The 22,336-nt window shown below is 31.5% G+C and overlaps 4 protein-coding genes across 9 annotated transcripts in view; 2 read left to right on the top strand and 2 right to left on the bottom strand.

Moving 5' to 3' along the window:
* The window catches only part of Mitofilin (inner membrane mitochondrial protein mitofilin), a 52,181-nt gene extending 45,609 nt beyond the window's left edge, over positions 1 to 6,572 (bottom strand). Inside the window, exons 1-9 of one of the 5 annotated variants that reach the window (XM_083106082.1) lie at positions 6,264 to 6,567; positions 5,827 to 5,912; positions 5,315 to 5,383; positions 4,921 to 5,133; positions 4,753 to 4,838; positions 4,428 to 4,535; positions 4,136 to 4,346; positions 3,627 to 4,038; positions 3,343 to 3,477 (exon numbers count right to left, since the gene is read on the bottom strand). In XM_083106082.1, coding sequence (XP_082962208.1) covers positions 3,343 to 3,477; positions 3,627 to 4,038; positions 4,136 to 4,346; positions 4,428 to 4,535; positions 4,753 to 4,838; positions 4,921 to 5,133; positions 5,315 to 5,383; positions 5,827 to 5,912; positions 6,264 to 6,308 — 1,365 coding nt within the window. In that variant the 5' untranslated portion in view covers positions 6,309 to 6,567. Of the gene's footprint in view, positions 1 to 3,342; positions 3,478 to 3,626; positions 4,039 to 4,135; positions 4,347 to 4,427; positions 4,536 to 4,752; positions 4,839 to 4,920; positions 5,134 to 5,314; positions 5,384 to 5,826; positions 5,913 to 6,263 lie in introns of all 5 variants that reach the window. The other 4 variants (XM_083106090.1, XM_083106095.1, XM_083106101.1 and 1 more) reach the window with 4 other exon arrangements.
* Positions 6,321 to 8,536, top strand: Mrpl35 (mitochondrial ribosomal protein L35). Its single transcript, XM_083106144.1, has 4 exons — positions 6,321 to 6,472; positions 7,499 to 7,661; positions 7,806 to 7,946; positions 8,069 to 8,536. The coding sequence occupies exons 1-4, from the start codon at positions 6,442 to 6,444 to the stop codon at positions 8,298 to 8,300; spliced, it is 567 nt and encodes a 188-aa protein (XP_082962270.1). The 5' UTR covers positions 6,321 to 6,441; the 3' UTR covers positions 8,301 to 8,536.
* Positions 8,537 to 8,969: 433 nt separating this feature from the next.
* On the top strand, positions 8,970 to 17,957 carry LOC145975556 (oxaloacetate tautomerase fahd2, mitochondrial). 2 transcript variants are annotated; one of them, XM_083106118.1, is made up of 7 exons: positions 8,970 to 9,238; positions 12,274 to 12,435; positions 12,906 to 12,941; positions 16,317 to 16,533; positions 16,812 to 17,146; positions 17,224 to 17,311; positions 17,582 to 17,957. In XM_083106118.1, the coding sequence occupies exons 1-7, from the start codon at positions 9,108 to 9,110 to the stop codon at positions 17,642 to 17,644; spliced, it is 1,032 nt and encodes a 343-aa protein (XP_082962244.1). In that variant the 5' UTR covers positions 8,970 to 9,107; the 3' UTR covers positions 17,645 to 17,957. The 2 variants fall into 2 exon arrangements, with proteins under 2 accessions (XP_082962244.1, XP_082962253.1); XM_083106127.1 differs by lacking the exon at positions 12,906 to 12,941 and having other exon boundaries at positions 8,971 to 9,238.
* A 640-nt stretch (positions 17,958 to 18,597) lies between these two features.
* Positions 18,598 to 19,624, bottom strand: LOC145975569 (nucleolar protein 16). The gene is made up of 3 exons (XM_083106156.1): positions 19,415 to 19,624; positions 18,840 to 19,158; positions 18,598 to 18,769 (listed from the first exon to the last, which is right to left on the bottom strand). Exons 1-3 carry the CDS (start codon positions 19,519 to 19,521, stop codon positions 18,635 to 18,637), a joined length of 561 nt encoding a protein of 186 aa, XP_082962282.1. The 5' UTR covers positions 19,522 to 19,624; the 3' UTR covers positions 18,598 to 18,634.
* Between the last annotated feature and the right edge of the window lie 2,712 nt (positions 19,625 to 22,336).

Here is a 22,336-nt window from a genome sequence, read left to right as displayed (position 1 = left end):
ACCATGCCGCATTAGAATATATCATGTTATACATGTGACACGTTAATCTAAAAGTTAAAAATATATCAAATATATATAAACTATTCTAAAATTCATATCTTATATTTTCTATATTTTTAGATTTTAGATTAATCTTTTCGATCAAATCGACACGCATTATTATTTTATATATTTTATATATTCCATACTTTTGTATAAGATGAATTTTAGATTAATTAAATTTTTAGATCAATTAAAATAAGGATATATTAATCTAAAAAATTATACAAGGTCTAAAAATATATATATTTTTTTAGATTAATTTAGATTTTATGTATTTTTAAATTTTAGATTAATATTTAAATTGATATGTCTTTATATGTGTATTTTAATCAATCTAAAAATTTAATCAATTTAATTAATCTAAAATCCATCATATGCAAGTAAAATATGACATATCGATCTGACCTGTAGATGGTTTGTATTAAATAAGATGATCCGATCTGAACGCCATTTCTATCGGAAATCAACCTAGATTATCGGTCATATTTGATTTAAAAAACTGGATTAAAAAAAAAATACAAAGGACAAAGGATTATTAAAAGACTCTGGGAGAGACGCATCACCGGCGAAATTTCGTAAAATGTATTTATGCCTTTGCTTAAACGGCACACGAATATTATTTTATGCGCGCTCCAACTGGTTTAAGTAGTCCCTTAAAAAAAGCATCATAAAGTGCGCGTGATGTAAGCGATTACGAATCATTGTGTGACCCATTGTTACTTTCCTTTTTCCGTTATTTTCCGACGCTTTTATAATGAAAGTCCGCGCTTTATCATCGCGATCTCTCTATTCTTTCACTTTACAACTTAAGCACTTTCAATCCCCAGCGAGGTACGCTTTTAACTGACCCTCCTTTATTTTATCCCTTTCGCTTTTTACCCGCGAAATAAATTTTCTCGAAAAAATAAAAAAAAATCCATCATTCAATTACAATTATTATCGCGCGACCCAATAATAGTACGATTCAATAAATAAAAGCACTATTTAATTCGCTCTTTAATTCGCGTGTCTATCTGCTTATCATAATGACAGAACTCCTCGACGCAAACGAATAGAACAACATTGATAATGATGCTAAAACTCGCGTTTATTTGCAATTTATACACAAGAAAAAAAACCGGATATAGAAACGTGGAAGCACACAGATAGGATACAGAGCATGATTCCCGTATCAAACATCGCGCTTTGAAATCGTTTCGATCGTATCTCCCGAGTATATTGCTTTTCTCGCAATAAACGTGTATACGCATGTTATAAACGAATTCAATCAGCACTTTTCTACAGTAAAATATAAAAAAGTAGAATATATAAAGGTAGAAATGCGATAAAATAACGTTTTATATATATATATATATATATATATATATATATATATATATATATATATATATATATATATGTATATAGGGTGGCCCACGTAAAGTGTTACAAATTTATATCTCGGAAACGAAGCAATTTAGAGAAAAATGTTTCAGACAAAAGTTGTATGATTTCAAGGGGGACATAAGATGGTGGCATTAGTTTGACCTTGAAGAGTCACCTGAAGGTCACCTCCAACTTTTTAAACGGGACACCCTATACGCTTTTACATATTCTTGTAGCTCATCTCGAGAGCTTTCCAAAACTATAATTAAGTTAGTTTTCATTAAGTACTTTCCGAGTTATGAGGCTTGAAATCATTTCTTAATTTTACATAAACCGTAAAATATCTTGTAAAATATTCATTTTTCGATTATCTTACCTTAATACTTTTATGTACAAAATAATGAGAGGAATCAATTGGTGTAAAGAAAACACATAATTGTTTCGAAAAAAAAATGTAATTGTTAATTGCAAATTACATTTTTTCTTTCGAAACAATTATGTGTTTTCTTTACACCAATTGATTCCTCTTATTATTTTGTACATAAAAGTATTAAGGTAAGATAATCGAAAAATGAATATTTTACAAGATATTTTACGGTTTATGTAAAATTAAGAAATGATTTCAAGCCTCATAACTCGGAAAGTACTTAATGAAAACTAACTTAATTATAGTGTTTTGGAAAACTCTCGAGATGAGCTACAAGAATATGTAAAAGCATATAAGGTGTCCCGTTTAAAAAGTTGGAGGTGACCTTCACGTGACCTTCAGGTGACTCTTCAAGGTGAAACTAATGGCATCATCTTATGTCCCCCTTGAAACCATACAACTTTTGTCTGAAACATTTTTTTCTAAATTGCTTCGTTTCCGAGATATAAATTTGTAAGACTTTACGTGGGCCACCCTGTATATATACAGGGTGTTTCTTAATAAGTGCGAAAAATTTTAGGAGATGATTCTTTATCGAAAATTAAGGGGGGTTTTTCATATAAACATATACTCCTACATCCCTCCCTGTGGAGTTACACTCCTTTAAAAATGGGGATAAAAATTAGGTTTTTATTTTTTAGGTTTTTTAGGTTTTTATTATAATTTTGTTTTCCAATTTTTCCAACATTTACTCTAATTTTATTTTTATCTTAAAATTTAACTTTTCGTAATTCAAAACCTATGCTATTTAGCATCATGCTGTGCACGATAACGTATTTTATTTTTTTTTGTTGAAAGCTACTGATTTTATGAAAAAAATTAATTAAATAAAAGTTTCTAAATAAATCAAACTTTTTAATGCATATTTTTAGATGATCATATTCCGGCTCATTAAAAATTTCTAGTAAAAAATTGGAGTTGCTAGTCTCCTTATAAAAATACGAGAGACTGAAAAAAATATTAATAAATAATCTTTTTAATAGTAGAAAATATCCACCTAATTTCATTTCTTTAACTTGTTCCAAATTTGAGAAAAAAATAAAAACCTAATTTTTACCTCCATTTTTAGAGGAGTGTAACTCCACATGGAGGGATGTAGGAGTATATGTTTATATGAAAAACCCCCCTTAATTTCGACAAAGAATCATCTTCTAAAATTTTTTGAACTTATTAAGAAACACCCTGTATGTATAATTCGCGAATTATAAATTGATAATTAAAAATATAATAATAATTTATATAATAATATAATAATAAATATATAATAATAATTTATATTGCAATTATTTATAAATTATTGAATAAAGAAAGAAAATATTATATGTATATATATTACTTTCTTTATTCAATTATTTATTAATTATATGTAAAAAATAGTAATAATTTATATTTTAATTAATAATTTAATTCTTTTGAAATGTTAATTTAAAATTTCATATTCTTCTGCAGATAAAAGTCCATCTATGATTCATACATCAAGTTCAAAACACAGAGAAAAAATTTCCTACCTCTTTCGTGTATTTGTCTTCAAGCACGAGCTTCTCCTGGTTAACTGCAAGGCAGATTAACGCATCCAATTTTTCTTGAGTCGCATCTTCCCCGGCCGCCCTTAATGCCGCTTTCACTTTAGTCTCACTGACTGTCTGCAATCAAATAATTATTTCATGAAAATATCGTTATACAATATTAATCTCGTATGAAAATGGCCGCTTTAATAGTGCGAGAATTTAGAGAAATTAGAGATATAAATTTAAAGAGATGTGTCTGTTGAAAAAAAATATTGACAACGCACTCTTAATTTTTCCAGCTCTTTCTGTAGATTGTTAACTTTGTGATACATATGCAGGACGAATAAATCGAAGGCTTCTTCACTGACAGATAGTTTCTTGTCATGAATATTTATATTAGGGAACAGAATTTGCAATTCTTCGTTAAAATCTTCCCGCGCCGTTTTAATCTGCTTCCAATAACGCTCGACAAGGTTACCGCTCTGCAGCTCTTCGGTGTACTTCCTTTTCGCCTCGTCCACGTCGTCCATAATTTTCCTAACGTTCCGCCTCGCGGCCGTCTTCATATGTGCGGGCGCTTCGAACACGGACTCGTCAATTAAATTGTACATGCGCTTAAGCGAATTCAACGCGTCTTTCGCGTGCTCTTCCGCTTGCTGTACCGTCTCTTTCCTCTTTTCCGTCGCTTCCTTTAACCTACCAAGTACAAATTCAGTTATTAGATAAAGAAATGAGGCGTGAGACGATTACATAAAAGTACATCAGTTACATATTACATAAGTACGATCATCACCTTTGCCAAACGGTTCCGCTTATCGTAGTGCCAGTACTCTCAATCACTTTGATAACATCCCGATTGTAGTCTTGAAGTGCGCACACCGCCTTGTGATATGCCGTGATAGCTTTAGCAGCGGCCTCGCCACAGTTCGTTTCTAGTTCGACGAGATTTTGCGGCATCAATTCCAGGGGTACACTTTTGGGAGGTGGCGTTGGTTTCTCAACCACTATAAAAAATATAAGTAATTTAACAATTTGTATAAAAGGAAGTCATATGTGAAATAATTTCGAAAAGTATGCCAACGTACCAACGTCTACTTTTTCGCCCTTCTCTTTACTAACGCGAATTTCGGCATAATTCTCGTTAATAGGCGCTTCCTTCTTTTCGACGAGTGGTTTAAAAACTGGCTTGGGTGCTACAGTATACATACATGCGATTGTTAAAGATTAATGGGAATATTATATATGTACAATTTAAGGAATTTAATTAAGCTTTGTACTTTATATATACTAGATCTAATTTTAAAAAGTTATAAAAAGGAGTTAAAGGAATAAATGTAAGAAAATATGTAGAAAAGGAAGACATGAAAACAGGAATAGAATTAGGAATTACATATATGGGATGGGACTCACGTATGTATTCTATAAGTTTTGTGCAATCTAATCTTTCCTGACCTGGTTCTGGTTTTGATGTTTGACTGATGAACAAGTCCAGTATCCTGCAAAAGAATATTTATTCACTTTAATGAAATCAATAATCATTAACAATTATTAAACATCATATATGTTTTATTTTCTTACGTCTGCTTTAGTGTTTTGAAGAATGTAAGTACAAAATCGAAATAGCTAGAGTCCTCTTGAAAGATAATTCGAATGGCTTTATCCGTACCAGGAATCCATCCTTCGAGAGTAGCTCGGACTTCTGGATCTTGCTTTACATACGTTAATATTCCTAAAGTACCTATCGTTACAGCTCCTAAAGTTATCAACGTTCCTGATCCTCGACTTTTCTCACTATTACAAACCAAGAGCACAATTGAAATAAATTAATTCATTCAAATCAGTTAATCTTTTCCCTTACAATATGATACACAGCCAAAATTATATAAACAGTTGACAGAAATGATTGCAACATGCGTCAATCGGTTTACCAAAAATAACATGACAAATATTTTCAAATTTATATTTCGGGTACCTTTTTGGCGGTGCGGTCGAATACTTAGGTCCAGTAAACCTGGACGTAAGTCTGATATCCTTGCATAGCCTAAAAAAAAATATAATAAAACCAAAATAAAAAATATACACAATTATATAAAAATAATATTAAATAAAAATATCTATACATATTGCTTGTCAAAAGTGAAACCCATAGATACAGCATGGTATATTGCAGCAATATTGCAATATTGCCGCAATATTACTGCAACGTTCTGCAAAGTCTAGGTAATTCAAGATCGTTCAAATATAACGAGAAAGGCGCATAAATACAAACTTATGTTTATAAAATCATTACTATTATTTTTTATTCAATAGATAAATCATGAACGAACATAACCTCACCGCGCACAGATTAACGTGTGAAATCGACGATAAACAAGTGGAAATAAGTATCCCAAGGCTAATAAAATACGAAATGTAATATCAATATTGAGTGACACCTTTGACAGCACCTGTCATCGTCGAAATTCGTTGTCAAGAAGAACTCACCTCCCTTCCGGCTCGCATTTGACGCGCGCTCGCGACTCATGGTACCTGGCTGTCAAATATAACCTGGAGCAGCCGTGTTTCTTGACCTGAAAGAGCAACGAACAGAGTCAGGGCTTCTGGAATTATGTAAGCTCTCTTGTAACCCGTGTCACCATCTTTGTCACGCGCTTTCGAGGCGCGCGAACGTCGCCCGCGACCGAGATTTTTTAGATCCCCCGACGCCGACGTTCCCGTCACCGTCGCGAGCATCTTCCGTGCCCGTCGTCGTCGATTTCTCGAACAACCGACGAAGGAGGCGATCGAAGGTTGGCGCGCGACACTGGACGACGTCGGGTCGTCGCGGGCGACGTTACTACCTCCTCGCGTTTTTCCCGAGAACGAGGAATCCGCTCGACTCGACCTGTCACTCGCAAACTTTTGCCTCTCGCTCTACGTACCCGAGTTAGACCGTTGCACGGAAATTTTAATCCAATTCGGAACATCTTTCGGGGTGGCCGGTCAGGCTGCCGAAAGGCGGGAGGGGGAGAAAGGGAACGACGGCGCAAAACAGCTGGTCGCTGGCTCACCGTCACCGATATTCCGGATTCCGGACAGACGGAACTGCGGAAAGGAAGGATGCTGCGTGCGGCGAGCGCGGCGCTGCGAGGTAGGTACGCGCGAACAGCTGATCCTGCGATCGGCCGGGCGCGTCACCGGGATCTGTCGCGCGGCGGTTACGCGACGCGCTGTCAATTTCCCGATTTCGCGTCGCGTCGCGACGTCGACGACGAGATCTGCGACGTCGAGAGGTTATGTCTCTTTACTCGTGCGACCGCCATGACTGGACACGAGGAACGGCGCGGAATCCGAAACTCTTGTGGCGCGCTTTTCAACCGCGTATCTCGAGTCTGAAGCTCGTTTATCCCGAAAGGACCTCGAGGTTTTCTTTCTCGAGTTCACAGATTTTTATATATAATATATAACTATTATATAACATATAATATATTTGATATATAATATATATTTGATTTTTTTGGTTAAAATGGTTCTATTTGAAGCAAATTTAATTTGTACAAATTTACTCTTAATTGCCACAATTTTTTTAATAACATTATTTTTTTGTAGGAAATTAAAACTATTTTTGCAGTAATTTATTTTTAGTATAATGATTTTCTTTAAACTAAAATAAATTTTATAATAGTATTTTGATATATTTTGTAATAAAAGTATTTTGATATATTATTTTGTAATAATTTTTTACATTAATATAATATACATTTAATATACTTTTTCAAATTTTTAGTTATTAATATATACTTTTATGTATTAATAATACTGTATTATACATAATATAATATATACTTCTATATATAATATATAATTATATTGTATGTATGATATATAATTATATATTACTCTATATAATATATAAAACATAAAAATATAAGTATAATATATAAAAATCTGTGCTTGAATTTATTCGTATATTGTAGTTTGCTGTTAAATACACTTGATAGATATACATGTGGATTAAGAGATTTATACAACAGATAAGAAAATATTTGTACATGCATGTGTGTGTGCTTCAGAACATACAAAAAAAGAGATTTTGCCAAACATTTTCAAAATATTGTATTCTATAAATACACATTTTACTGCATCACTCATGTTTTCCTGCATTTACTCATTTCAGGAATTGCAGCAAAAGCGACGAGTACTAATGTAACCTTTATTACTTCAAGATGTGATGTCCTTTTCAATTCTACAATTCTACAATACAGAAATTTTGGAGCATTGTCACTTGCTGTTCAAAAGTGGGCTGCTATTAATCCAATACAACATAAAACATTACTAAAGTAATGTATAATATCGCTAAAATAACCTATGTACTAGGATATATTAATTTTTACAATAATTTCCACGTCACTTTTTATAATAATTTACTTTTTAAAATAATGTATCATATAACATATGCATCTATAAAAAAATATTCTTTCCAGTTATGCAGTGACAGAAAATTGTCTAGCGTTGCCAGCAGAGCCTATTAATGTACCAATAAGAACAGTAACTACATTTTCTCTGAGAAAAGGAAAGCGGCAAACCGTAAAGACGGTCTTAAAACGCTTTTATAGATTAAATTGGTAATATTTTAAGATATATTTAATGCGTTATAATAATCTCAAAAATATTGCATTGAAATTCCTGATACGTAATAAACTCGACACGAAATCAATTTGAATAAAACATTAATAAAATATTGCAGGGGTATCTGGATTAGGACAAAAGCTGGTCGAAGAAAACATCTATGGAAAAAATCGTACGCCAGAAAGAAGAGATTGCAACAACATGTATTCTGTAATGCCACGCAGAGCACATTGCTAGACAAGATGGTAGGCAAGTACTGGAAAAGACGACATTATTATGTTGACGATCCATACGAACCGTATCATAACCGAGAAGAGTTCCATTTAACTCGAAAAAGACCACTAGCTTAATTAATTGCCTATATTATATACTACCAATTATTACAATTGTAACTTTTGAAAAAAATAGCAAACAATGTTGTCATCCAAGTTATATAATTGTGTGTGTTCTATTTATGCACCAAATCTAATTTCTCTGAATTTATTATAAAATGACTTATATAGATAATATTACGTAGATATCATTATACAGATAATAATTATATATAGACACGTATTCCTGATAAATAAAATATGCTGTAATGACAGTCGTCGAGTTTTAAGTTTGTAAACATGTGTCCCATTGTCTGTCAGCGAAACAGCTGATCGAGATACACAAGTTATTCCTACAGTTACAGATGCTCTTAATTAGCGCAAAATATTAATATCCAACATATGTGACATTCTTATATCTCGGCACAGATGTTGGAATTTTTTATCAATCGATATCACTGCAAAGTGCGATAAGATATCACTATGTCACGTTCCATAATTGCATGAAATATTACATAGAGTCTCAGGAGATATATACATATTTCAATCGCATTTTTTTTGGTCTCTTTTTTCGACACATTGATCGACAGGCAGCTTTCGAAAGTGGAATTATCTAACCTAACTTAAACCAACCCGACCCAACCAAGTGATCACGTAGGTCCCCCCGCTTCGCGGTGTTCGAGAGAGCTTACGAGTGGATGTAGATGTAGATGCCTTTTAGTCGCGATTTGTCCTTCACGGAGCGCGTACGTGTTGCGAAAAAATTATCGCAATCGACTCACATTTTTTCTCTAATTTTTTTCGACTATCAGGCGACGTATTATCTCAGGAGGTGATAACGACAAGATGCCGTATCGCGGAAAATTGCGACTGCTCGGCAGAGCGTGTTTGACCTTTGGGAAGAGCGAGGGTAACCCGAATCTCGCCGTCGTCGTCGCCAGTAGAAATTTCTCCGCAAGCCGCGCGCTCGATATGAGGTAAGCAGCCCTCTCCTCCCCCTCCCTCCTCTTGGATCCAGCGCCGTAATTCGATTGGGCGTCAATTTTGCCGGCGAATTTTTCACGCATGAAGAAAAGAAAAAATAATAATTTCAATAATTTGAAACATCTAGATAGGAAAAACAATTGTAGTTTCTGTCGTTTTTTTGTTGTTGTATTTATCGTTGTCAAAATTGTGATTTAGTCGTTATTATTATAATTACGAAAGCTGAGTGATTATCTGTGAAGCGAAATTTGACATTCGAATCTCGAAGTCTCAAGAATAAAAAAATGTTCGAAACTTCGAGAGATCGAAATTTAACATTTTATTAATAGTTTAATACGTTTCAATGTTTTATTAATAGTATAATATTAACTATGCTTATTTATGTTATTGCTACTTAATTTTAGGTTCGAATATTGAATTTCGGAGCTTCAAATAAAGCAAAGATAAAAAAATTTTCGAAAATTTGAAATTCCCGAAACTTGGAAAAATTAAAATTTAACATTATTAATAATATAATATTAACTATCCTTATTTATACTATCGCTTCTCAATTTTAGTGCAGATTCGAATGTCAAATTTCGAAGCTTCAAAGATAAAAAAATTTTCGAAAATTTAAAATTTTTGAAACTTCGAAAAATCAAAATTTAACATTAAAAATTTTCGAAACTTGGAAAAATCAAAATTTAATATTATTAATAGCATAATATTAACTATTCTTACTTATACTATCGCTTCTTAATTTTAGTGCAGATTCGAATGTCGAATTTCAAAGCTTCAAAGATAAAAAAATTTTCGAAAATTTAAAATTTTCGAAATTTCGAAGGATCGAAATTTAACATTAAAAATTTTCGAAACTTCGAAAAATTAAAATTTAATATTATTAATAATATAATATTAACTATTCTTACTCATACCATTGCTTCTCAATTTTAATGATTCTAAAACACTGCGCACTGCGCTCCCCATTTCGACCAGGATTTTTTAGATTTCATTTATTGCGTATTATCACGAGAATATGCCAGTTTGCGTGTAACTCGCTTAACATGTGTGACTTTCCTTGTCAAACATATTTACTTTTAGACGGACCGTTTCCAACGTACTTTTTTATCATTTTTGCGTTCTACTTTATGTGTATTTAATTTCGTTTATATAAATGGATCTTCTCGCATAGCAAATAAAAAATCATATAATTATTAATATAATAATATTGCGAAAGGTCTATATTTATGTTTTTCCATTAAGAATCGTGTCCCTTTTCCCCGCTTGAGTTTTTAAATTTAAAACTTTTCTATATTAAATATATAATATTTCATATTACATTAATACTTTAAAATTATAATTTAAAAAATAATTACAAATTGTTATAAAATAGTTAGAAATAACGACATATTTTTAATATGTATTAATTAATTCTTTTTATTTACAATATTTTTAGCATTTTCTGAATTCGCCAGGAATATATTTTTCAAAGCTGTGAAGCTTATTCTAAGAGATCTTAAATGAAAGTTCAAAGTTAATTTCGAAATCCTTCAAAACTGTAATTCTTCAAAATTATCAAAAATTAACAGTCCTAATTACGATCCTCATAAAGTGTGCTAAATTATCAAAATGCGAAAATATCATTTATTTCTGTTGAAAATCACACAACAGATTGTGTCTACTAATTTTCTAATATTAGTAAAATATAATGCACTTTATAATATTAAAAAATACTGTTTTTTACTATTAAAAAATAATAAATTTTTAAATGTTAATTTAAAAAATATCTTTATAGCACTATAATATCAAATCTTGGTTCGATTTCGAAATGTATCTCGACGATTATTAATATATTTTGAAGACAAATCAAATACACACATCAACGAAATTATCGCATAGATAATTTCATGTCAAATTTTTGCATAACTTCAAATGAGTATAACTCCTTCAAAAATGGTCGTATTTGAAAAATTTTTTTTTTTTTTCATTCTCAAGCTTAAAGCCTCTATTTTAAAAATCATTTGTCAGATTTAGAATTTATCCTCCCTCCTTCTCGTCATCTCCTTAAAAGTGTAGAGAAAAGAATGTGTTACGTCTCTAAAAAATTGCATAATTTAACGCATTCCACGGGGTGAAATAAATTTTTTTCGCAAATTTCATGATAATCATCATAAAATAAGGACTTTTATGTGTGAATTTAAAAAAAAATGAAATTTGTACAATTTTTGTTCGCGGAGATACAACATATCAAAGTTTGAAAAATTTGTCAAATGATTTTTAAAATAGAGGCTTTAAGCTTGAGAATGAAAAGAAAACTTTTCAAATACGATCATTTTTGACGGAGTTATACCTATTTGAAGTTATGCGAAAATTTGACATGAAATTACTTACGTGATAATTGAATGATAATTTAATGATAATTTCGTTGACGAGTGTATATTGACAAACGTACATACGTTTCGATCTCTTTTGGATCTTTTTCAATGTCTCAACGGTTGATACAAAATAATATGATGCTACATTACAATAAGGACGAGCGCAAGATTAGATTATAACGGAAAAGGACAAATAAACATATTAAACGGTCGAGAAATGTTAAAAAACGAAAAATTTTAAAAAATATTTTGAAGTACTAAAAAATTCCTCCATATCTATAAAGTTATGCTATTGTCACATGAATCATTTTTATTTTTTTCTCATTGTGTAGAAATATTTCATCTTGCAGGAAAACGATATTATTATATGTATAATAAAATTCACTAAAAAAATTAAAATTTTTTAAATATTTAAATTTTTTCTTCTTATCATAAAATTAATAAACTTTCTCTGGGATATAATTTATTGCTTCTTTATTTCTGTGTGCTTTAATGATCGCTACTTGCTTTCGTGAAACAAACACAATTGATAAAAAGAATAGAAGATATATATATTTAGATGGTTTCAGATCACATGTGCACGACACACATAAAACTTGATTAATTCTATTACTTCCCACTTCGATAACAGATCCATTTCGATTACGATATGGCATATTTTATTTTATTTTCAGGTTCGTTCAATTCACAGGCAAGAACGGGGGCCCTCAACATCTTGGGGTCCAGCTGAAACAGGGAGGCGATATCATCGCCGTATCAGCAGTTGATTCGCGGATTCCAAATACGCTGAGAAAGTTTCTCGAGGGCGGTGATGACCTTCTCAAAAAGGCTAAAAGGTAGGAGAGCGGTTTGAACAGCTGAATTCTTCGATATGTGCCAATCGATCACAGATATGTCTGTGTATTACGCGATTTCTATTACGAAAATATTTACTATTTGCTATGGTTTGTAACCGCGATAGCAGATAATCAGTCTTTTATCAGACTTGGAATTATGATTAGAACATTGATCTATCCCAGTTATTTTGCAAACTTTTTTCCGAACCTTAATATTTCAGTATCTCAGCAAATACCAAGTAACAGTTATATAATTGTTAGTTATAATTTCCTATTCAACAATATAATTGTTATTTAATACATAACAGTTATATAACATGTAGCAGTTATATTGTTAAGTGGGAAATTATAACTAACAGTTATATAACTGTTACTTGGTGTTTGCTGGGATAGTAATATGATATGTTACACATCGGGTGTGCGAGGAGAAAAAAATTACCTGATCTTATCGTGAACGTTTGTTTCACCAGGGACGACGATATCGACCTAAGGAAGGCAGTAGAGAGGTTGGTGGCTTTCGGAATTCGATTCGTGTGATATAGAGTAGCTAATTTTCTCTTTTCTCCCTTCCCTTATCATGTTATATATGGTACATACATCCCAGCAAACACCAAGTAACAGTTATATAACTGTTAGTTATAATTTCCCACTCAACAATATAACTGTTACATAACATATCTGTTATGTAACAGTTATATTGTTGAGTGGGAAATTATAACTAACAGTTATATAACTGTTATTTGGTGTTTGCTGGGTATATATACCCAAACAGCACCAAGTGGACTGTTAGTTGACTGTTAGTCGGCAGAAAAAGTCTAAAGTCGACTTCAAAGTCAGACTGAATGTCAACTTAAAGTCGATTAACAGCCGACAAATGACTCGTTATTCTTTTTCAATCGAAAATTCCATGGAATTTTATATCAAACGCCGCACCTTCGTTAGATCAATTAAGTCCATTCATCGAAATTACTCACTTTATCCAATTTTCCATTCATATTATTTAATATAATTATTATTTAATATTCATTTTTGCTAAGCAAATACTTAGATAAATTATTTGCACAATAAAGGATATTTAAAGTACTCAAGTAATTTTCTGTACTATCTTAATCCACAAGATCATCCATGCTAGACGGATAATTTATGTACATGAATCATTTTCATTATATCGAAATAAACGCTTATGCGTACATAATTTATCTTTGACGTTCTTGAATGTGTAATCGCATGGTATACAAGGTAATTGACATGTTACGACGACGATTGCATAATAATAAAATTTTGCATAATGAGAAAATCACGTTCAAATCAGATTGCTATTGATTATCAATGATTTGACAGTCACTCTAATCAGATTTATTAATTGAAAAACCCATTAATTAATTAAATCCGTATTGGACGTAATCCAATTTAAATCCGTAAATGGATTGGAAAATCAGCTTAAACAAAGTGTATACTCTCGAGAAAAATCTGAATTTTTCAGGGATTTTTGTTTTATCCTGAAAAATCGGAATTTTCATGGAATTTTATTGGGACTCAGGAAATTTTTTAAAAATTGCTTCTTTGATAATTTTTATATTGCAAGTGGTCAATAATCTGTTAGTACTGCTACTGAAATCTAGTATATTATTCAATACATAAATTAATATTTTATTTTAAAAAATATATTTAATAAAAAATATGGAACTTTTTAGATTTAAAATATATTAAAATGTTTTATTTATGTTAGGGTATAAAGTTCACGCACAATAAATACACTTCTTTTAAAATTGCATTTATATACAATAATATTTTAATTTTATTTAGAATTTTGAAAACTATCTAAAAAGTCATAGAATAGATTTTCAGGAAATTTATTTACAAGATTTAAGTATACACTGTTAACATTTCTTTCAGAATTATTATTCGAATCTCGTGAACGATTTGTGTATACCTCCCGAGAGTAGTTCAATAGATTGAAAAAAAACCGGATGTATCTTTCACGATGAATAATCATACGAAATATTATAAGTGTGTCTTGGGATTATTTTCAATCATTAGTAGAAAATTGCTATGTGTCACGCGCGTTATCACGTGGCATCTCATAAAGTATTACATAGTATTGCATGTTTTCTGGCTGTTTGATTTATCGATCTCGATTAAATCTTGCCAAGAGTCTACCGTCTCCATCGATTGTATCTGTTATCTTGTTTCCAATATCGTGTCATTGAAAAACTTTTGTTTTTTCTATAACATATCGTATCTTTACGTTCAACAATTGACAACAATCTTACCTCAATTTGCAATCGATTCTCAATCAGATATATTTGATATAAGCTGACGCCCCTCTTGTCTCGCTGCCAATTGGCGAGTTTTCAAGATTCTTTGGTACAGTCGAAAAATTATCAGTGAAAACAATAGCATTTCGAATGAAGCATTATTTATAATTGTTCACTTTTACACAGACTATATCTTCCGTTTTAAAAAAATTAAATGATTATAGCGTGTTTTTCTCTTTTCTTCATTTTAATTTGATAATCTATCACGTTGACATTTGACATTTAAATGCAACTGTGACAAACAATAAAGAATGCTAATTCGCTGATATTTATGTGTTGTAGAAGTCAAAATTGCGTGAGTCACAGATGCAAGCATGACATTTCTATGCAAAGAATTCCATTTTATTTATAATAGATAATTTTTTTTATTAAAAAATCGCATATTTTATATTTCTTAGGTGTAATGTTATAATAATATAATAAGCTTTGTTATAAAGCTACTGCTTGTACTTTAAGATTATATGACGAGCTGTATAATTTCTGACTAGCGGATTACAAACTATGAAAACTAAATCATTAAAAATCATATACACACAAAAAAATTATTACATTTATAAATTATTATTGAGCTTATATATATATATATATATATATATATATATATATATATATATATATATATACACATATATACATATATATATATATTGTAGTTCTAGTTCTTTCCCAGAATTGTAATTTTTTACAGGAAGATTTGAGAGCAATATTCCTTTGAAAAGCAAAATAAAATATGTAGAAAAAATAGATGCAAAAATGTTATTATTTTTATTGTTAAAAATACGATCTTTTGATTTGTAATAAATATTGTTATTGATATATGTATGTGTTTGTTAAGAAAAATCAAAAGATGATTTCAATGGTAGAATTCGTACAGGATGTACCAATTATCTAAAGATTTAAGTTAAGAAAAATCGCTCATACGGCACGTCATAGTTCATACTTGACGAGAATTTAAAACCACTCACGCGATGTTACGTTTCTTTACGTAATTTGGCCTCCGTAAAGATAATCTCGACAAAAAATATTACTATATAAAAAAAAAATTATATAAATATTCATATAAAAATATTATATAAATATTCATATAAAAAAAAAAGAAAAAAATACTCGCACATGTTTCAATATACAATTGACTGGAAATAGCAGCGTTATAAGAAATACGTAAACCGCAAACCCGTGTCGGTAGTTTATCGATTAGTAATACAAAATTAACGACAAAAGATTAGCCTCTGAAGCACTAAACTGGTGTTGTTACACGGCTTAATGTCGCCAGTCTCTATTTTCTTTTGAAAATGGAGGAATCTGTTTAGCACACAAAGCCGCATGTTGCCTACGATTATTAGGCAATAACAAACTCATGCGAAGCAGCAAACGCACGCAAATTTCTGTGCCTGCAAATATAATGAAATTTCCCCATTTTTCCCTTTTATTCTCTATCATCTTATTTTTTTTCGCGCGAGAAAAAAATATATATTTAACTAGATTTTATCTCGCGTGCGAGTTGATTAACTTCCATCAGACGATTCCAATATCTATTTCTGACTCGGCTAACGATGGTTACAGAATAGTCGCCGAGGGACGGAGCATCATACCCGAGAACGATGTCAACTTTCTGGCGCCAATCACGCGTATGGACAAACTCGCCTGCATCGGTCTCAATTATAGTGGTCATTGTCAAGAGCAAGGTATACCGACTCCGGAGAGCCCGGTAGTCTTCAGCAAATTTCCCAGCAACATCATCGGGCCGCGCGACAACATCCTGCTGCCACAGATCTCGGACGTAAGTGGATGTCATCGGGTCACCTTGAAGGAGATTGCATTATTATGCGAAGGATAATTTCATTATTATGTCTGGAATTGTGTATTTTTAAGTTTACCCGAGATTATGTCACAACTTTCTTGAGAAGCCGCTTGAATACACCTAGAAATCCTATTCACATGTTCATTTATGTGTCATTTCTTCATTATGTAACTTCTTGTCTCTTTGACACAGAAGAATTCTGAAAACAGTCTACGCGATAAATAATGTTATGTAGAACATGCTGGGAATGTTTACAGAAAGTCGATTGGGAGGCCGAGCTGGCGATAGTGATCGGCAAGAAATGTAAGAGCGTCACCAATGAAGACGTCGAGGATTGTATCTTCGGTTATACAGTGGCCCAGGACGTGTCAGCGCGTGATTGGCAGAAATCCAAGCGAAACGGTGGCCAATTTCTACTCGGCAAAGCGATGGACACATTCTGTCCGCTGGGCCCAGCTATTGTCACCAAGGAAGCGATATCCGACATCAATAATCTGTCCGTGAAGACATGGGTAAACGGCAATTTGAAGCAGAATGGCAATACCAACGAACTTATCTTCAAGCCCCAAGAAATAGTCGCTTATCTTTCGCAGTTTGTATTTTTTTAGATGATACATCAATAACAAGCGATTACAGATCACGCAATAACGATATTAATCGAACTTTCAGATTTGTGACACTGTTACCAGGTGACGTAATTCTTACTGGCACACCTGCAGGTGTGGGGTTCACACGCAATCCACCAGAATACCTACAGGTATGTCATTATAATTATATATATTATAAATAAAATTAATTAATTACACTGGAACCTCTAAAAAAAGTAAACCGCGAAAGAGTATATTGCATTCTCCATGTGCTAAGCCACTTTCAGATAACATGAATAAGGGTAACGGTCAATTATTCATTAATCAATCAATTATTCTTGAGAGATTTCAATGCAATATCTTTATATAAATATGTAATTGCATTTTACGCGTAAAACGCATTTTGCCTCTTCTTTTCTACATTCATCTACTTATTTTAGCGTGGTGATGTACTGGAAACTGAGATCGAGAGTTTGGGACGTCTGAGAAACAAAGTAATATGATCTAAGAAACCAAGTATGCCTTTGGAAAGCGTTATCAGAACTTCTTCACAAGACTGGACGTTCCTTCGGGAATCGACATTCGCAATGACGTTGAATCATCTCAAAGGCTATATTTGATCCGGATACAGGAATACATATTCGAACAACATCGATGATTTCAACATGATTGCAAATGTTTATGTCGTAGATAACAGCATCGCCATTCTTCGCTCAGGGCACAAACGCGCCTAGCAACATTGATAACACAGCAACACTAATTTTCTATGTGTCACGTATTTTATGTACTTATATAATTAAAGTCAGATTATTCCTACTGTGTCTATTTTACCTCATTCAATCTAATCTTTAAATAATAATAGTTTTTTACATGTTTTAATGAATTATATTAGCAGTTGTTTTGTATTTTATTTTGAAACTTTATGTTCAGTTATTATTAAACATTATAAATATCGTAAAAATTGGCACATATATCTACAATGTATATTTAAATGATTTTTAAAGTATTCTTGGAGAATTTGAATGAAAGTTAGACGAATATTTTGAGATATTTATATTCAATTGAGTGTGATATATCTCTACAATATTTATCAATATAAAAATAGATAAACATGTTTGTGAGTAATGACAAATACAAATAGTGATAACTGATATCACTTTTGTTTATCAAATAATCTTCTTCAAAATCATATAAAATGATTTAGATGAAAGAATAATCAAAGAGAGTCAACATTATTGATTACTTTTTCCTGTTACCTAATATAAATACTATTTATCAAATCATATTATTTTAAAATAATATAATTTGTAAAATAATATAATTTGTACCACAAATATATGTGAACTTTTATGACAATCTGTTTTTTAATAAATTAGATTATAATATGAAATTTAGTTGTCATTGACTTATTATATGTACATAGCATCAAATGCAATCTAAATATATATAAACGATATAAAGAAAACTTACATTTATTTAAGTTACGATATAAGTTACGATATTAATTTTACACTGTCATTTTGGATATATTCATTATACTGTTCCGGAATGCCTTTAAACATTTTTATTTTGGCTCGTATTTGTTTCCAAGTCAATTGATAATGATTCTTTTTATCTCTTGACATTGCCTGTAAATATATATAGAAATAATTTGCTGTATTATTAAAAGTAACGATTTTTCAACAAAGAATATCTCACCTTGTAATCTTCGCCGTATCTTTTGATCAAATAAGTTAAAAATTGTGCCTGTCCTTTCGGTAACTTGAAAAGACGCTCTCGAGGTTCTTTTGCTTCAACTTCCAATTTCTCCATCACGTGATTTTTTATTGGAGCCACATCTTCAGCCTCATGATCCGACAAACTCTCATCTTCCTTAACTATTCTTCTGGCTTCCTCCAACATTTCACGCTTCGTGTTAGGAATTTCTACTGCTTCATTTGAATCATATGCCAAACCCATTTCCTTCAAATTGACTCGCGTAGACTTCGTACACGTCCATGCTTCCTTTATCTGACTGCTAATGATATTAATAAGAAATAAGATATTAATTAATTAATAAAAATTCCATCCAATCTCCCTCTATATAATTTTAATAATTATTATATATTTTAATGAATGATTAATATTCTATTATATTATATTAATTAGTTGTTTAATTGTGTGGTTTAACATTTAATTGTCATTAAATATTTTAATATCATAAAAATTTTCATATACATCGATAATATTGTTGCACATTCTGAGTTATACGTCAGTCAGGTTAAGAAACTCACCACGAGATATTTGGCAGTTTTTGCAACTTATTTCGCAGCCTCTTTCGATTCACATTCGGATTGAATTTCTTCTTACGTTTCAGCTTCCTAATTCTCTTAACCTTCATCCTCTCGATATTCCTAATACGACTCAATAAACGACTTCACACGTGAGTGCGTGCGGATGCACCGTAAATCAATAATGTGCAACCAGAGAGAAGACATTCTTCTCTCTGAGAAGACTGAGAGATGGCATGGCCTGCTTTTAGGTGATCCCTGAAAGCGATACTCCCTCTATGGACATTGAAAACGTGGACATGAACTACAAAGCCAAAGTCCATGAATGTTCTCAGAGGGTAATATATAATGTGCACAATTTCTGGTTTTGTTCCGTGCTATGTGCACGAAATCCCCGGTAGCGCACCAGTGCTGTATAACAAGATACTTATGTATGTGAATTGATAGTAAATAAATTATTCAATCGCGAAAGATACTGTAATATTTAAAGATGAAATAAATATTTTTCTATATTTATTGTCACATTTATATCCTTTTATTTACAAAACACAAAATGCCTGCTGTGGGATAAAAACATTATGGAATAATTTATTACACGAAAATGTCCAAAATATACGTATAATATAAAATTTACTAAAAATTTTTACATAGTCCAGACGAGACTGATCAGCGAAGATTAATTACGCGACATTTATTATTAATAATAGATATGCAATAATAGAATTTAATAAGTTTTATATAACGTAAATAATCGTGATCAAAAGAGTCATTAATAAAATTATTAATCGTTTCTTCGATTGTAAAAGAAAGTATTTGCATTACTGGCGCATTTTGTATAGATAGATTATCAAAGGAAATATTCAAAATGAAAAGATAGAATAAACTTCGAAATCAACAATTAAATTACTAAATAAATCGCGATTTAAAATTCGCGAGAAAACGCGACGAATAAATAAATCGACAATAATCGGAATATTCGATTGCGAGATACGCATAATTTTTATAATATGATAATCGAAACCATCAATAGACACGCGTGCGATATAATTATTATCACACAAATGATGACAGACGAAGATATTTTGGCAAACATTTGTGATCCGTATTGTTTATGAACATAAAATTCCATAGACATAGTAAGTATAGACCGAGCATCCATTGTATAAGCGTTAAGTATACGAAAAGAAAGACAAAAGATGTAAGATGAGTTTCTTTCTCTTTTCAATGTCGGAGAAGTGGGGAGCACTTCTCTTCATCTCCTCGCGCCGGTTCGTCATTTCCCCTATTGAGATGAGGAGAAGTGCTCCCCACTCCTCCGGCATTGAAAAGAGAAAGAAACTCATCTTACATCTTTTGTCTTTCTTTTCGTATACTTAACGCTTATACAATGGATGCTCGGTCTATACTTATTATGTCTATGTAAAATTCACTGTCCGATTTATTTGCGATTAATACGCGACTTTATACGAATTTCATTGATTGAGAATAAAATACATATCCTATTTCGCGCACGATTAGCTGAATAAGATGAAATGAGCTCTCTAAGTTTTAAAATATAATTAAAAATCGCGTCGTTGTGGCCACGTTTAATAGAAAATAACGGAACGAATGATTTTCAAAGTCCCTCTGATAATCGATGTAATTGTAGTTTAATAAGATTTAAATAATGTAAAGAATCACGTTTAAAACAGTCATTAATAAAGTTATCGATCGTCTTTTAAATTATAGAAGAAAATATTTGCACTACCAGCATTTTACACGAACTATTAAAAACAATATTCAAAGACGTGGAAAGATAAAAAAAGCTTCAATGTATAAGTCAACGATTAAATTATAAGGTAAATCGCGATTTAAAATTCCCGAGAAAACGCGACGAATAAATAAATCGATAATATTCGGAATATCCGATTGTGATATGTATATCTTTTATAATATAATAATCGAAGCGCCTCAATAGACATTATAATCGCGCGCGATATAATTATCACATAAATACGAAGATATTTTGACAGACAATTTGATGACTAATATTTAGGAATACAGTACTCACTGTCCGAGTCAATTGCGAATCATTATAAGATAAATCGCGACTCGAATTCACGAGAAAACGCGACGAATAAATAAATCGATAATATGCGGAATATTTGATCGCGATACGTATAATTTTTATAATATAATAATCGAAGTTCTCAATAGACACGTGCGCGATATAATTATTATCACGTAAATATAGAAAATCGAAAATATTTCGACAAACATTTGAGGTCTGTAATGTTTGTGAATATGCAATTCATCGACCGATTACTTGCGAATTTTTATAAGATAAATCGCGATTTAAAATTCGCGATAAAACGCGACGAATAAATAAATCGATAATATTCAGAATATTCAATTGCAGATACGCGAGTGACATACCGGTAATTCGATAAAAAGAAGAGCGACCTTAAAAATGGAGAACGATTAACATCTTGTTTCTACATCAGATTTCGCAAGATCAATCTGCGAAGAAAAGTTAAGTGAACTATTGAACGTCGAGAACTTCATTGTAAGAGGGAACGAATCCTGGATCTTCCGAACTATTCCCGATAGCAATGATTTCAGTAATAAGTCAACGACAATTATCCCTCGTCATTATATTCAATTCACGAAATTGATATGCACATCAGAAAACATGTTCTTCCATTATTAAGAAAAATATTTCTTTGAAAATTAAATGGATATAACGACCTTTCTTATTGAAATGTGATTACGAACAATTACATTTATAAATAATAAAATACATGCATTATTGGAGTTTGTGTTAAATGTACGAACACATATAATTTGGGGCACCGTTTGCGCGCGCGAGACGAATCGAACCCGATATCAGCAAGATTTAAAAAATTTCAATTCGAACAGTGTGCAAAATAAAATAAATCAAATAAT

Source organism: Camponotus vicinus, unplaced genomic scaffold, assembly GCF_025532165.1.
Source record: "Camponotus vicinus isolate PSW18456_S1 unplaced genomic scaffold, iyCamVici1.0 SCAF_1, whole genome shotgun sequence".
Classification (NCBI taxonomy): Eukaryota; Metazoa; Arthropoda; class Insecta; order Hymenoptera; family Formicidae; genus Camponotus; species Camponotus vicinus.
The sequence above is the reverse complement of the archived record's forward strand: the minus strand, read 5'-3'. Positions and strand labels throughout refer to the sequence as shown.

What these genes read in the sequence shown, in the direction of transcription:
- Mrpl35 (XM_083106144.1), top strand. Translation starts at nt 6,442, where the DNA reads ATGCTGCGTGCGGCGAGCGCGGCGCTGCGAG. An exon ending in GGCGAGCGCGGCGCTGCGAG is followed by an intron (nt 6,473 to 7,498) that starts GTAGGTACGCGC and finishes TACTCATTTCAG; the next exon opens with GAATTGCAGCAAAAGCGACG. An exon ending in CAACATAAAACATTACTAAA is followed by an intron (nt 7,662 to 7,805) that starts GTAATGTATAAT and finishes TATTCTTTCCAG; the next exon opens with TTATGCAGTGACAGAAAATT.
- LOC145975556 (XM_083106118.1), top strand. Translation starts at nt 9,108, where the DNA reads ATGCCGTATCGCGGAAAATTGCGACTGCTCGGCAGAGCGTGTTTGACC. An exon ending in TGCTGCCACAGATCTCGGAC is followed by an intron (nt 16,534 to 16,811) that starts GTAAGTGGATGT and finishes GAATGTTTACAG; the next exon opens with AAAGTCGATTGGGAGGCCGA. An exon ending in ATAGTCGCTTATCTTTCGCA is followed by an intron (nt 17,147 to 17,223) that starts GTTTGTATTTTT and finishes TCGAACTTTCAG; the next exon opens with ATTTGTGACACTGTTACCAG.
- LOC145975569 (XM_083106156.1), bottom strand. Translation starts at nt 19,521, where the DNA reads ATGAAGGTTAAGAGAATTAGGAAGCTGAAACGTAAGAAGAAATTCAAT. An exon ending in AAACTGCCAAATATCTCGTG is followed by an intron (nt 19,159 to 19,414) that starts GTGAGTTTCTTA and finishes TAATATCATTAG; the next exon opens with CAGTCAGATAAAGGAAGCAT. An exon ending in GATACGGCGAAGATTACAAG is followed by an intron (nt 18,770 to 18,839) that starts GTGAGATATTCT and finishes ATATATTTACAG; the next exon opens with GCAATGTCAAGAGATAAAAA.